At 42.0% G+C, this 14,823-nt stretch overlaps 1 protein-coding gene across 4 annotated transcripts in view; it reads left to right on the forward strand.

Annotated features, from left to right (window-relative positions):
• Positions 1-12,891, forward strand: part of TLK2 (tousled-like kinase 2) — a 39,726-nt gene extending 26,835 nt beyond the window's left edge. For all 4 annotated transcript variants that reach the window (XM_010561360.1, XM_010561363.1, XM_010561362.1 and 1 more), the window contains 10 exons: positions 2,058-2,124; positions 4,029-4,126; positions 4,501-4,582; positions 6,283-6,374; positions 7,338-7,427; positions 7,916-8,085; positions 9,582-9,720; positions 10,854-10,965; positions 11,957-12,064; positions 12,445-12,891. In XM_010561360.1, the coding sequence (XP_010559662.1) occupies positions 2,058-2,124; positions 4,029-4,126; positions 4,501-4,582; positions 6,283-6,374; positions 7,338-7,427; positions 7,916-8,085; positions 9,582-9,720; positions 10,854-10,965; positions 11,957-12,064; positions 12,445-12,618 (1,132 nt within the window). In that variant the 3' untranslated portion in view covers positions 12,619-12,891. The remainder of the gene's footprint in view (positions 1-2,057; positions 2,125-4,028; positions 4,127-4,500; positions 4,583-6,282; positions 6,375-7,337; positions 7,428-7,915; positions 8,086-9,581; positions 9,721-10,853; positions 10,966-11,956; positions 12,065-12,444) is intronic.
• The last annotated feature ends 1,932 nt before the right edge of the window (positions 12,892-14,823 follow it).

Here is a 14,823-nt window from a genome sequence, read left to right on the forward strand (position 1 = left end):
TGTGGAATTCTTACACAGGTGGTCTTCTAGGCAAGTTGAATATAAATGTTTCTGAAAGTTGAATAAGAAGTGGACAGCCAAATTCCTTCATTTGGGTTTTGGTTCCTCTTTGGATCATGGTTGTTGCTGTGTATTAAAAAGGAGAGAAAAGTCCCATGATGCAGATTTAAACATGCACTCTACTGAAACTAGTTTCTAGCCTGTGAATGAGAAAAAGATTTTCATTCAGGAAGATTAATCTGCTGGGGCTTTCTGAGGTTTGTTAGGGCAGCTTGGGCAATCTTAGAGTCTTCAGCTGCACTAGAAGTAGTGTATTTCAAGCATGTTTCTGTGAAACAGGGCAGTGTTTGTCTTAGAGCCTCCTTGATTTTGTAATACTTGCTTCTAACAGGCAGCTATTTTGGGCAATGTTAGCCTGGTGGTACTCATTACATCTCTTGCTTAATGAGTAGACTGTTGGTGTTTAGCCCTGTATTTCATTAGTGCACAAGAATATGTGGAAAGCTTGTTGCTGGTTTATTCAGTTGTCTTTCTATTCCTTAACACAGCAACACCAACCAAAGACCTAAACTTTTGGGATGGTCTTTTAGATTAGCTGAATCTGAACAAAATTCAGGCTGTCGGGGGAAGAGTGGGGGAGTGTGTGTGAATTAGCATGCTTTTATACGAAATGAGACAACATGTAAACATTTGTAGTACCTGCTGTGTTTTGTATGTATCTTTAATTTGTAATAAGCGGTTCCTTACGGTTGAGATTCTTTCAAAGGGAACTTGACTTGTGAGTTTTGCATTAAATTTATCAGCTAACAACTGCTTTAGCACTTACTTCAACTATGTGGACCCCACTGCATTGTCAGCAGTGGAGAGAAGTTGGGGCATTTCAAGATGAGGACTTAATCAGCTGAATACTATCTCCTTTCAATTTACTGTACAGTGAGCCAAGGTCCCACGGTCCTGCACAGATGAAGGATTCAGTCCCCTCTTGAAACTAGTTGTAGTATTGATGCTGTGGAGACCTCATACACTAATCTTTGTACTAAGTACTATGCAGAGCATAACTGCTGCAACAGGAATACTCCTGAGATATGCTTTGAATTCAATTTAGGTTCAAAAAACATATTTCTCTGCTGTCACATGCATGTCTTGTTTACAAAGTAAACAGATGCAGTTGATTCGGGCTTCATAGCTTTCTGGTCACATGCGTGATGCTTTTACCAAACTCCTTGTTGGTAGTAGTGAGAAAAGTAATACAGCGATTCATTTTTCTAACCTTTTCTCAGCACTTTATTACATTTCACGAGTGATGGGTTCTGTCATTATTTTAGTGTAAGGCTGTGCTTTGCCTCTGTCCTACATGGCACACTTTAGCTATAAAGGACATGGAAAACATTGTGAAACTTTTTTTGACCAGCCACCTAGGACGGAAACTTTGCATGTCATTTACCATCAATAAAATGGGGATTATTCCCCTTATCCTGTTGCTTCTCATAACTGCGCATATCGTCGAAGATACAGTAAGGTGAAGTAAATTTCCCAAGGTTTCCCTGGAAGCCACTCTGCAGAGCCTGAAACAGTTCTGAATCCCAGGTCATTGCTCTGTTTGTAGTAGCTCTGTGGCCAGGTGTACTACTAGTCCCAGAGTGAATAGCTGGGTTGAATTATCCAGCTTTTATTACAAAGAAAAATTTGAAAACAAGTCACTAAAGCAAACTTTAAATGGAAAAATAAGATGTGGAATACTTGTGCTTCAGTGTTCCATATTTAGATTAGGGTTTAGCTTTCTTTGTTAGAAGTCAGTCACTAGCCTAAATGGGTGTTATTAGGGACTTGGATTTAAAATTAATACGTGCTTTATCAAGGTTTAAGCTTTTGGTCTCCTTTAGACTGATTATTAAAAAAAAAAAAAAAATAGATTGCAGAGTTTACCTAAAAAATTTCCTGCCAGCTGTTGACATACTCTGTGTAGTTGTCACTTCCACTGGCGATGTGTATTCTACAGACTGTTCACTTTATCACATGTTGAAACTTAATGCATTGGATCTGTCTCTTCTATGCAGGTTAACATTAGCAGAATATCACGAACAGGAAGAAATCTTCAAACTCCGACTAGGTCATCTTAAAAAGGTGAGAACTAACTGCAAAAAAGGCTTTTAGGTAGGTTTTTGATTCGGTGTTCTATGAACAATAGCATCTCTGTAGAGGTCACTACTGTTTGTTTGAATTGAGAGGGTTTTGTTGCTTAAAGTATGGCCAGGATTTTGTAACAATTTTTTTCCAAGGCAGTGGTATTCAGGAAGGATGCTCTTCGCTTCAATAAGTAGATTTCTTTGTCCTTACAGTTATGATTTCATGCAGGGAGTTCCACTGTTTTGATGCATCTTATTCTATCACTATGACCTGCTTAGTGCTGGGCTCTGTACATGTCTAATATGGGGGAACGTGAAGGAATGGACCAAAGGAAGAAAATGACAAGAACACAACAAAAACTGCAACCATCATTGACTTTCCTATTTCTTTGAAGTATCAAGTAACCAGCATTATCAGTAACAGTCCAATAAAATCTCTTGGGCTTTTAGAAACTAGTACTGTTCAGGTAGTTGTAATGCACATTTGCTTTCAAATACATTGGCTTCAGTAGGAACTGTACCTGCAAGTGAGATTATATTTAGATAAGCTGTTGGTTACCTTTAAAGATAATAGTGTTTGCAAAAACTTATAAATAAGTTTTCTGGGACGCTTCAGCAGATGAAGTACTGAAAAAAAAATAGACGTCTTCTGCCATTTCCTGGTTAGCTGTGATCTCTGCTAAGGCCAAAGAGTTGTCTTTCCCCAACGAAACAAAGAGGAAGCATGCAAATGCATTGCGGGAGTCCCCCTTCTTTTCTCAGATGGTGCCTGAGCTCTACGCTTAGTTTTTCCCTGTAACCTTGACACACAAGTTGAATGCAAGGCCTCATTAATGCTACTGTACTCCTTGTTATTTTCAGTGGGAAGGGAAAGTTAATGCATGCGTGGAATCTGCTGGCACTCTGCCCATTGTGTTTTATTGACCTGTGAGCAAAGATAAGTGATATGGGCACGAGTATGCTAAAGGCATGCTTGCTCTACAGCTTCCGCATTGCTAGAGTGGATTAATTGCAGGTCCATCTATGCTGGCATGTAGTATGCCAGCCTGGAACAGAGGAATCCATTTGGAAATGGACCTTAATGGAAAATGAAGTAATGTTCTGGGATCGTGGCATTGTCTGAAGCTGTGCTTATCCTTCTCCACTTTTGGAAACTGGCTCATTCTTTATGCCTAAAAATAGAACAAGTTGAGAAGGGAAGGAACAGAGTCACAAGGCAAATGGGTAACTATGTCCCTTGAGTCATATATACCAAATAATACTGCTCAAGGCGCACGTTTTACTTGAGGTTTGCAGCCCTGTCCACAGCAATGTGAATTCTAGTGTCGTGTTTGAGGGCACTTAGAACTTCCAACTCTACGAACAGCCTATCAGAACTTCCACATGGCACTAAGTTACGCTCTGACCTGTTCTACCACTTACTGCTAATAGGACCCAATGTTGTTCTTTCACATTCTTCATCCTCTTTGGATGCTGCCCCATCGCCATGTGACATCATGACATCCCTGTTCCTTACTTCTGAGGGCTTTCCTCTTTCTCTTGTCCCAGCAGAGGCTGAGTTCCTACAAAAACAGCTGCATAGCACTTAAATCAGGGAAGGAGCAGGACCAGAGGAACAACTCTTCTTAATTACAGAAAATGTAAAAACAAGAAGGCATAAAGATATGTCTGCTTCTGTCTGTGTGTAGGTTTAAACAAAACTGCTGAGTCAGTTTTCATGCCTGTCACCTTCCACCTGACTCTTAGTTGACTATGACCGTCTCTCTAATCTCCCAAACAAGTTATTTACCATTAACTTCTTCACAAGTGGAATTACATTTGTGTTTCTGTAAATCAGGCAGAAATGCTAACTGCATTATCTTACAGAGTGTTGTGTTTTCCTTTTGGTTTTCCCTTGTGCAGGAAGAAGCAGAGATCCAGGCAGAGTTGGAACGGCTAGAGAGAGTTAGAAATCTACATATCAGGGAATTGAAAAGGATACACAATGAAGATAATTCACAGTAAGCACATGGGATTCAGGGACAAGAACGTATAACAATTTTTTTTGTTTGTCCCCTTCATAATGGAAAACACTTAATCTTTTTTAAATTGGTGTTAAAACTTAATATGTCACCTGATTGGGGGGTAGCACAGCGATATAACTTGAAGTTCATGTAAGACAAAGGCTTCCAAGTGCATCAAGGTACCATTATGTAGTCTTTCATCAGTGCAAAGTGATCAAATAGTATCAAATCTGTCAGTTGTTAACACAGTTTTAATATTTTTCTGTCTTAATGTAAAAATGTTGTTTCTAAGCTGTGTAGTAGCTGTAACTTATTGTGCAGTAGATTGCAGTATTTCTGCCAGTGTTCTTAAACTGTGTCTTTCTTGCCAGATTTAAAGACCATCCAACGCTAAATGATAGATATTTGTTGCTACATCTTCTGGGTAGAGGCGGCTTCAGTGAAGTATATAAGGTAAATTTGAAGTGGCAGTCTGTGGTGTAATCTGAATCTGCAGTGAAATATTGCAGTAAGCAGAATTTTTACACTTGTTTTCTCAACACTGTGTGTGGTTGTGGAGGGAAGAAGGGAGGACAAAGCACATGTTGCATCTGGCTTGTGTTAGACAGCAGGCTTGAGACTTTTAGGTTCTGCCCTTGTCCTCAGAGGTCAGATTTCCTGCAAATGTATGTTTCAAGAAAATATTGCACCAAGTCTGCAAGTTTTGTCAGGACAGAGAAGCAAACCACTTGTTTCTTCAAGTGCTACACACAAATACCTTAAATAGTGAAGTTTTATTGAGTATGGCTTAGCAAGTCTGAATGTCACCATAAATAAGAGAAAATAGCTCCAATAATAAGAGCAAAGCCTTCATTTCCTGGGGGATAGAAGGCTTTTTTCTTGTGTCTTCATTTTACACTCTGAAGTAGCAGACTTAGTGGTGCATGTATAGTCTTGGGACTTCCTTGGAACTGAGGATCATTTGTGTGTCAGCAGTCTTGCATGGCCAAGACCTGTGATACTTTGGTGCTTGCTATTTGACTATTATGCTTAAAGCCTTTCCAGTTCTAAGTATTCCCCATATGTACCCAGTAGTTCCTATTTCATGTTGAATTTGGCTAGAATGAAGATAACTATGCCAATGCAAATATTGGAAACTTCACGGTAATTTATTATTTTGATGCAATACAATAATAGATATCTAAACCAGGGGGGTCTGGACTGCTCAGGTAGTGAAAAAAAGTGTGATCTGCGTGTAAGTACTCTGAATGGCTCTTTGGAGCCTTTGCTGACTAAGTAGAAAGCCTTGGCTCCACAGATGAAAGCAAGAGGGTATGAATGCTTTATACCTGACTGCACTTAAGAGTTGTAACTATGTTATTAAAACGAAGAAATGCTTAGCCCTTCTTCTCCAGGGTCTTGGCCAATCTATTGAGCATTAGGAGTTAAGCATACAACTTTTGAGATGGTCACAGTTTATCCTTGTCTGCTTACAATAAAATTTTGCCCCGTCTTATAAATTATTAGCTATTGCTGCTCTCGGAGAAGGTAAGAAATTTCTGCATTTCTCCAAGAGCACAGTTGCAGTGTCCATTCTTTAAAGACTGTCTAAATAGCAAGAAACACGAGGGAAAAATGCGGCACAAGATTTATGCAGTTCTGCCATTGAATTCTCCAGCTTCTAAATAAGCTGAAAATTATGCTCCAAGATGGAGAGCTGAGCTACCAGTGTGAAACTACATATTGAAAATCTTCTGTATGTTTTGTTTGTGTGTTTTTTGGGTTTAGGGTTGTTTTTTTAACTGAGTGTAGAAAATGAGTTAGGTGGCTTGGGGGAATAATGGCAAGGTCTTTCCCAGTGTGATTAACTCTATTTTGCTAATTTGGCCTTTCTGATCCCATTGTAGCTCTGGTGGTAAAATGTCAGAATAAATGCGGCATTAGTTAGAGCCCATGGGGAAGGTCAGATCAAAGCACAGAATATTCAATTGTTTTCAGAGTTGCTTGGTTTCATTAGTGAAACTAATTACATCAAAATGTGGGTTTGCTCTTCACTCAGTATGTTGTAATGCTTATTTCCTGGGTGGGGATACTGGTTTGCTAGAGCTTGTCTGCTTTTGCAGTATTAACTTGAAGTTGTGATTCCTACTGATTTTCAGCTCTTCTCTCTGCAGGCATTTGATTTAACAGAACAGAGGTATGTAGCTGTGAAAATACACCAGTTAAATAAAAACTGGAGAGATGAGAAGAAAGAAAACTATCACAAGTAAGTAAGGCTCTAAAGCAGCCAGCCATGTTTCCATACTCCTCCTGTGTTTGGTTATCCAGTGCCTGCAAACAGGCTGCCATTTTTTTTCCTGTGTTTTGCCACACTTCCAAAGCCACTCTCTGTCCCAGTAGCTACTTGCAAAAGTTATGGTCAAGTTAGAAATGTTTTAAATGTGTGCACGCGCACACACACACACATGGTTTTGTATAAGCACTACAGCACAAAGTTTTAAAGCACCAGTAGTGCTCTATGAAGAAAGTGGCTTCTCTTATCTGAAATGTCTAAGCTCTGCTTTTGTGGGAAACAGCTGTTCATGCCCATCTTCCAGGTACACACCTGCATTGTGCTCCCTGAAAGCCTTCCCCTTCTCTTTGTTTCCTAGAATACTTAATCCTTTCACAGATGATTAGGACTATACCTATGTCATGGCCTAGAAGGGAGGTATAAGAAGCCTTTTCTTGTTGGTAACACTTGCTCCCTAATGCCATGGATTAGATAAGCTCTGCAGAATGACGGCCAAGCCTTCTCGACAGAGCTCCAAAGATAAAGCTGTGATATTAATTCCCCAACGTGTCACTGGGACAAACTAAGCTGAATTTGAAGCCTGGAAATTGGGCTGTTGAACATTATGGAGTTTTTCTAGAACTTGCTGATTTTTGTATTCAGCTATCTTGGATCCCTTAACTTTATTATGAGGTTATTCTATTTTGGCAAGCAGTACCATTAATCAAGATTAGTTATTTTGTAGTATTGCCAGCGTTTGAGATGCACTCAGATTCTGTGGTTCTCAAGATCTGTACTGTGCTGTTCCTTGTTTGCTTGCCTTTTCTTAAGCTGTCTGAATAATGTGCATGGGTTTGATTGAAGTTGGACTGCTGTGTGGTATGTCTGGGTTCGCTATCTGCAGAACTTAGAATTAAGTCACTTGTATGACTAATGCTCAGGCTTTCCTATTTTCAGACATGCGTGTAGAGAGTACAGAATTCACAAAGAACTGGATCATCCTCGAATAGTTAAGCTATATGACTACTTTTCGCTGGATACTGACTCGTAAGTTATGTTGCTGTGTCCTTTGACTTGGTTTGACCCATTCAGTACAAAGTATTTGGTCTCTTAAAACTTTACAGGAGAGTCTAGAGAATGTCCACACCAATGTGACAGACTGTGTTGCAGAGATCTGAGGCAGTTTCAACATACATTGGTTTTCTAGAGATGCTAGCTCACAAACCAGTATGCTGTATTATGTCAGATGTGGTGCTTTACTAGTAAATCCTACTCTTTGTTGGCCTGGGCAAATGCCCCAGCTGATAAGCTTTCCGCTTCTGGATCTACCACTTAATGGGGGATCTCTGACCTTTGTACTATTGAGCATTGAGGACTGTGCTCCTAGTAGCTTATTTTTAGAAAGGGATTAATAGGCTGGAGGACTCTTAATTTAATATATTGACCAAATAGGTGAGTCTTACAGACAAGCAATAACAAAGTGTTCTGGTTTCCATCAGGTGCCTTAATTACAACAACTACTGTTTTGTCTTCAGGTTTTGTACAGTGTTAGAATACTGTGAGGGAAATGATCTGGACTTCTACCTGAAACAGCACAAGTTAATGTCGGAGAAAGAGGCACGATCCATTATCATGCAGATTGTGAATGCTTTAAAATACTTAAATGAAATCAAACCTCCCATCATACACTATGACCTTAAACCAGGTATGTTGTGCTGCTAGCTGACGTGCTTAAAGATGCTAACTAAAGGTAATGGGTTATAAGTAACATGGGGAAGTTTACTTTGGTCAGACAGCAAAAAGGAGACAGGGTTGTCTGGGAAAACTAACTTGCAAGACGAAAAAAACTAAAATGTGTAGAACATGCTGTGAAAAGGATATTGTCTCCCAGAATTGCAACATAAAACAAGGAAGTAACGTTCCAGAAAAAGTAGCCTCCTTGTTCAGAATGAGCCCTTGAACCACCAAGTGTCTGTGTTTGGTTTCTTAATGTCCTGCTTGTATTCTGCTGTTGAGAGCTTCTGTTATTGCTTCATAAAGGTTCCCATAATTACTAGTGTGTTTCATGTTCCCATTCTTCTGGCTTATTCTTTCTGTAATCATCTGCCTGAAAATTTGGTGGCAGAAGCTAACCTGGAAGTGTTCAGTTTTTTGTATTGTGTGGCAGCTCGCAAAGCTGAGGACATACAGTCAAACTGCTCAGGTCTGCCTTTGGATTCAGTAGCATCTGCCATGTAGAAGGTTCTGTCTAAATGTTGTGCAGATTTCTCTTTACCATTGGGCAGAGTAACGAGGGGAGAAATGGAAGTGTTCTCTTTTGGGGTGATGCATATTGGCTACATAGCTTTTTTCCCTAGTGCAGTAAAATTCAGCCATCTCTTTGGGCAGTTATCCCTGGCTTGTCTCCCTGTACTGATGGCACTTCATCAGCATTGTGTAACTGGTATGTGATGTGGTTTATTGCATCAGCATGAGGAATCTGTACGGGAGGTGGTGCTGTTGCACTAGTTCTAGTGACCCTGTTTCTTCCCCCAGCTGCCAACTGTTATCATGTTGTCTGAGCATGCTGCAGAGCTCTGCCTACAGTTGTCTAAAGTTGTGATTCATCCACTGCCATCACGCACGATTCTGCTGCTTTATTGTAGGCTTTGAGAAAAACAGTGATGATCTGACTTCTTGATCCTTGATGGATTTGTAAGAGACTCTTGCCTAAGCAGTAATTGTCCTTTTTGAGCTTAGAAAGCCACTGGGGAGTGCTGCCAGGAAGGAGAGAGTTTCTGGCTTGTTGAGAGGCCAGGGCAAGTCAGGACTTCTGGGCAGAATGAGTCATAAGTGTGTATGTGTATTTCTCTCCTTAATCCTCCTTTTTGACCTGCCCTTCCAACGGGACCTTTGGGAGGGGTCAAAACAGCACGGGCATCAAGCTCGTTTGGCTAATAGGGCTCAGAATCTGGAGGCTCCAAGTAATGTCAGGCCACTGGGTCATTCAAGGATGGGCAGATCAGTTCTAGCACTTGGTGGGAGCCGAGTTGTCTCTGGAGCTTGGGGTACTGAGTGTTAAAACATCTACCCGAGGCTGCTGCAGCTCACTGTGTAGGTTCCTTGTCCTCTTGTGGAAGGTGCCAGAGTTCAATGCAATTTTATTCTTGTTTTTTCCTGCTACATGTGTATCCTAAGGGGCTGTTTCCTTCCTCTGTCTAGGTAACATTCTTCTAGTCAATGGTACTGCATGTGGAGAGATAAAAATCACAGATTTTGGACTTTCCAAAATCATGGATGATGACAGCTACAACTCTGTTGACGGCATGGAACTGACATCGCAGGGGGCTGGTACTTACTGGTAAGCGTCGCCTGGGGCACTTGCGAGTTACAGATCAAGAACAGTTTATAAACAGCTTTGGATCTGTCATCTCTGTATGTACTGCCATTGTCTGTGACAGCTTGAGACACTAGAGGTTTGAGACCCTGGAAACTGCTCTTGTTGTCACACAGCTCCTCTTGAGGCTGGCAGCTTTGTACTTTTCAGTGGGTTAGTGTTTATACATTTGAAAACCATCTCTTATCCAAAGGGCCTGGTGAAAAACTGCATATGCTGCATGCTGCTGAGATAGCAAGCTTTGGAGTGGAGCTTGGCTGCTATTTCACAGTCCATAATGGCACTGTCTAACAGTTTAAGCAAGGAGGAGGAGAGTACCATGCCTATATGGAAATTCAGGTACATCAGGGACATCGAAAGAGTATGCCGCTGAAATGAGGTGAAAATCCATAGTTAGCTCTCACAAAAGATGTACATCTCACAGTGCTGTCTATAGCCAGAGCTTCTCTTTCAAGTGTCACACGAAAGATGTTTTCAGTAATACTTTATCCTCAGTGCCAGGTGTTGTCACTGCATCGCCCGTGACTGAGAGTAAGAACTACGGTGAGTGCCACTGAATGTGATTCTTCAATATTACCCAAGCTGCAGACTGTCACTATGGGCAACAGCTGTACAGGAATGTTTGTTAAGGCATTCTGTATTGTACAGTTTTGTTCTGTTCCTAAAAATGAAACTAACTGTAGTTTGAGCAAGGCTGAGCATCTCTAACTAGGACGTGGCATCTGGGGTTGTATTTCTAGAAATATGTATTTTGGCTGTGTGTTTCTATTGTGGAATTGTTGGCCAAGCCCTTTTAACAACAAATACCGGTTCTGAAGATAAAAGAAAATGGGATTATGTTATGTGCTCTGGTGAAAAGAAACTGACTGTGCTGACTAGCTTAGACCATGAGTGTCTGGAGAGTCCTGGGGATCACTGTTCCCAGAAGGGGTATGCATTGGTGATCTTGGCCTGAAGATGCACAGGGATGAAATTGGGTCCTTCGAGTCCCAAGCAAACACCTGATCACAGAAGCTCATTCCTTCCTTTTGTAAAGGAAATGATTGAAAGTATTTAAAGATGCTGCTCATAACCTGTTGTCACTTCCTTTTAATCAGGTATTTGCCACCAGAATGTTTTGTGGTTGGGAAAGAACCTCCAAAGATTTCAAATAAAGTTGATGTCTGGTCAGTGGGAGTCATCTTCTATCAGTGTCTCTATGGCAGAAAGGTAAGAAGGCATTTACCTCCTTTCCTAGTGGTGATTCCCAAACCTTTTGGGAGGCAGCCCTGGCTTCTGCTTCCTTCTCCTCCCCAGGCTTAGAAGGTGCTTCTGCCTTGTCTCCTTGCCATCAGTTCCAAGACAGAGTCCATGTTAATGAAGTGGGGAGAATTTACTAGGTTGTGTTTTGCTCTACTTGGGACTTCCTTCAAAAGCAATGTTGTGCAGAACATCTCTTTCCACTGGGCATGTTCCCACTGAGGCCTTATGGGCAGGACAAGTATATCGTTCGGGGCCAGACACCTGTGGTTCGTGCTCTGGCATTGTTTTGTGACGCTTTCAATGCACTAAGTCTTTGTCGAGCTTGGTACTGCTTGACAGCTGCAAGTGTTCTAGGAAAAAAAAAGTAGGTACAAAGACCCACTCCAGAAGTTTTTAGGATGGGTTTTGGAAGGGAAGAGTCTGGATCAGGAAAAGGTGATTTGTCCTCAGAAAAGTAATCTGTTTTATGACAACAGAAGAAATAGGTTGGAGCAGGAAAAGGATTCCATCAACTCTTGTTTTCATGAGTCCTTGGTAGCAGAGTGTGGTGAAAGCCTGGGCTGACAAACACGCTGTGTTGCTTACTATTGTCAGTCAGATAAATGGTAGAACCAGCCCAGCAAAGATTGAAGTGGGTGAATCTCCTGTGAGCTTAGATGGATGAAGGCCCTCTTGCACGTGCTGAAGCTGACCTACGAGGAGTGGAAGCAGGTGGAGATCCCTTCTGTCTGAGCTGGAGACACGCTGGGCACATTCCAGCTTGGTCCCTTTTGTTCAGTTTAAGCACAGGAGCAATGTGTCCTGCTCATCTGCCTGGAATCTGTAGCACCTTCACAACATTCATGGGCTTCTTGCCCGGAAAAATGCTGATGTCAAGTGATGATAAACAGTAGTGTTAATGGGTTTTTTAAGGCCTGTCATCAACCTTTAACAACTGTCATCCATTTTTTTTTGGTAGCCCTTCGGTCACAACCAGTCACAACAAGATATTCTGCAGGAGAACACAATTCTGAAAGCTACCGAGGTGCAGTTCCCTCCAAAGCCAGTAGTCACGCCAGAAGCAAAGGTAAATCTTCTTGCAGCGAGTTTGACTGCACTGTGTATGTCAGTGGTAGGCACTGGCAGTTCCATCCTCTTGGTTTCCCTAAAACCAGCAAGAGTTCTGTGTTTAATGCTTGCCTCCTGCAGAGTGGTCAGTGGCTTTGCGTTGTTGTAATTGTCAGACTGAGAACCGAACAGAGTGCAGGGTGTGCCTCTGCCCGTGCTTTCTCCTGATAAAAGATGAGCTTCTGGTGTAGGATCTGGGCTGTCTCTGTGGTCACTGGGGAAGGAATTTTAGTGCTGGGGTTGTCAGATTGGCCCCGCTCCCAAAGAGTTATCTGTCAAAGAAAGCTTCCTGTTTCTGTCCGTCTACTAATTCTTGTTTTGCCTTTGGGGTATCTGCAGGCATTTATCAGACGTTGTTTGGCCTACCGAAAGGAGGATCGGATAGATGTCCAGCAGCTGGCCTGTGACCCATACTTGCTGCCTCACATCCGCAAATCTGTATCTACAAGCAGCCCAGCTGGAGCTGCAATTGCATCAACCTCTGGATCATCCAATAACAGCTCTTCAAACTGAGACAGTGTAATAGGCCAAAAACTGCTTGAGAAACCGGCAAAAAGACTTTCAGAAACAGCTTTGGAATAGAGGAATCCGCAAGGGTCTCAAGAAGCCTGTACCAGGTGCTTTTTTTCTCTTGCTTTTTTCCATCCATAGAGCATGACAACATCAACTCTCATCAAGAAAACCTTCGGCATCTAGGCCAAGCCATGTGGATAGGAGATGGCTTGAGGTTTATCCAGTAAATGACCACAAAAGGATGGCTGCTCTGAGCAAGGAGGGGAAACTCAAGAAAATACAAAAAGACATGGTTCCATGTACTGTGAACTTCTGAACATGCAGCCTTGGGGAATCCAGGACGCCGTGTGTGCTTCATATGAAGAATGTGGACTTTGGAAAAAGACTGGGCTAGTCCAGTGTTGATATTTAAACATTGTTCTTTTTCTTTTAATAAAGTTTAGGTAACATCTCCTGAAAAGCTCGAAGCACCAAGGTTCAGCTGGGGATGGTATATGACTCTTTGCCCTTTGGAGGGGAAAAAAGTTGATCCTGCCTGTTCATGGCACTAGAGTTAGTGTTTTACCCCTAATTAATTTCAGTTTTTTAAAAATAACAATTTTTTGGAAGAAAACAGTTTTCTGGTCTGAAAGTGAAACCCTTATTAGCAGGTTCATGGCAGTGTCCATTCTGTGGATGGTGCAGCTTTCTGCTCCCTTGGGGTGGCCTCTTATGAATAATTCACCTTCTCAGGAGGGCAGCGAAGCCCATAGAAGAACAGGCCTGCGTAGATCTCCTGTGATCAGAGTGGATCACAGCTCAGACTGCCACAAGGTTTTCAGCTGCTGCTTCATAGCTCTCACAACAGTTGCGCCTTCTTAATTTATTTGAAGTGCTGTTCTTTTTGAAGACACACCCTGACATGTTCACGACATGCTCTCTGCTCTCGTGAGCATGATATCTGTTGACTGTTGAAAAGGCAGGCAGCAAACGGGGAAGAATCAGAGCACAGCTCAGTTGATCACAGGTGTGATCTGTGCTCACGCAGTACTGTACATATCTTGTTCATGTTATAAAAATCCGAAGCTGAAGACTTGTCTGCTCTTCTCAGTTAGGTGACTTGGCAGCAAAGCTTCCTCTCTCTCTTAACACTTTCCTTTTAAAACTTGCTGACTTTCCTAACTTGCTGCCATCGCTGCATCCAATTTCAGATGAGAGGGAATGAGATAATGTTCTTGAAGGGAGCAAACACCCTAATTATTATTCTTGTCTCCCTTCTGTAATCTGCCTGGAGGGGTCTTACACCTTCAGCTGGAGTCTGCCTGCTGTGAAACGCAAGCCTCTTGTCCCCACTCTGCCCCCTTTTCCCCCCACATTGAAGGAAAACTGAAAACACACACAAAAAGCACAGCACTTGAACATGTGGCAGCCAGGTTGGAGTGCTCCTAACATGTGGCAGGAGTTCATAGCCAGAAATATTTAAAGATGCAGTGTTCAAGAGCAAAGTTTGTCTCAGAAGGGAGCTGAGCAGTGCACTACTGCAACTCAGGGTGTTGTTTAAAAAACAAATTACCCTGTGCCCACTTCCTAACCCAATACCCAGACCACTGTGGTGTGGACTATCCTCTGCGCAGCACCTCCAGGATTGTACCCACAGCTCTGGCAGCGCGTGGGCTGTTTGGGGCGCTCGGTACCCAAATGGCGTTCTCATGGCAAGTGATGTTCTCTGTCATGCACTTTTGGAGAGGACTACCACTTGTCTGCCTTATTGTAAGCCATCATCTGCAAATACACTGCTTAAACCTGATCAGGAACTCGTGGTTAATTGAGAAGTGGAGGAGTCTGTTGAAATTAAGCAATGGACCTGGGAAGTGAAGAACTCTGCTGCTCTGATTTTCATTACTATTTTTGTAGTGACTCTTGGGCTTTTAATTGGATGTATTCACCTGCAGCTGCATTAAGGTGGTCTCTAAACTGTAGTGTTTTAAACAAAGACAAGAAATACTGCATCTTTAAATCCTCAGCCATAATTTCTTAGCCCTTTCCATCCCTACTGCTCTATTCCAGAAGTTAACTGTTTAACAAGCAGCAGTTCAACATGTCTATTCAGCCTCTGTCAGGCGAAATCAGGGTTGATGCTTCATCCTGTTTGCTGAAACTGATGATTTGGTGTCTGTCTGCATCAGGGAGAATTCTAAAAGGGTTTTTTTCTATCCCGGTCCCGTT

Source organism: Haliaeetus leucocephalus, unplaced genomic scaffold (assembly GCF_000737465.1).
Source record: "Haliaeetus leucocephalus isolate CR32 unplaced genomic scaffold, Haliaeetus_leucocephalus-4.0 Scaffold144, whole genome shotgun sequence".
Taxonomy (NCBI): Eukaryota; Metazoa; Chordata; class Aves; order Accipitriformes; family Accipitridae; genus Haliaeetus; species Haliaeetus leucocephalus.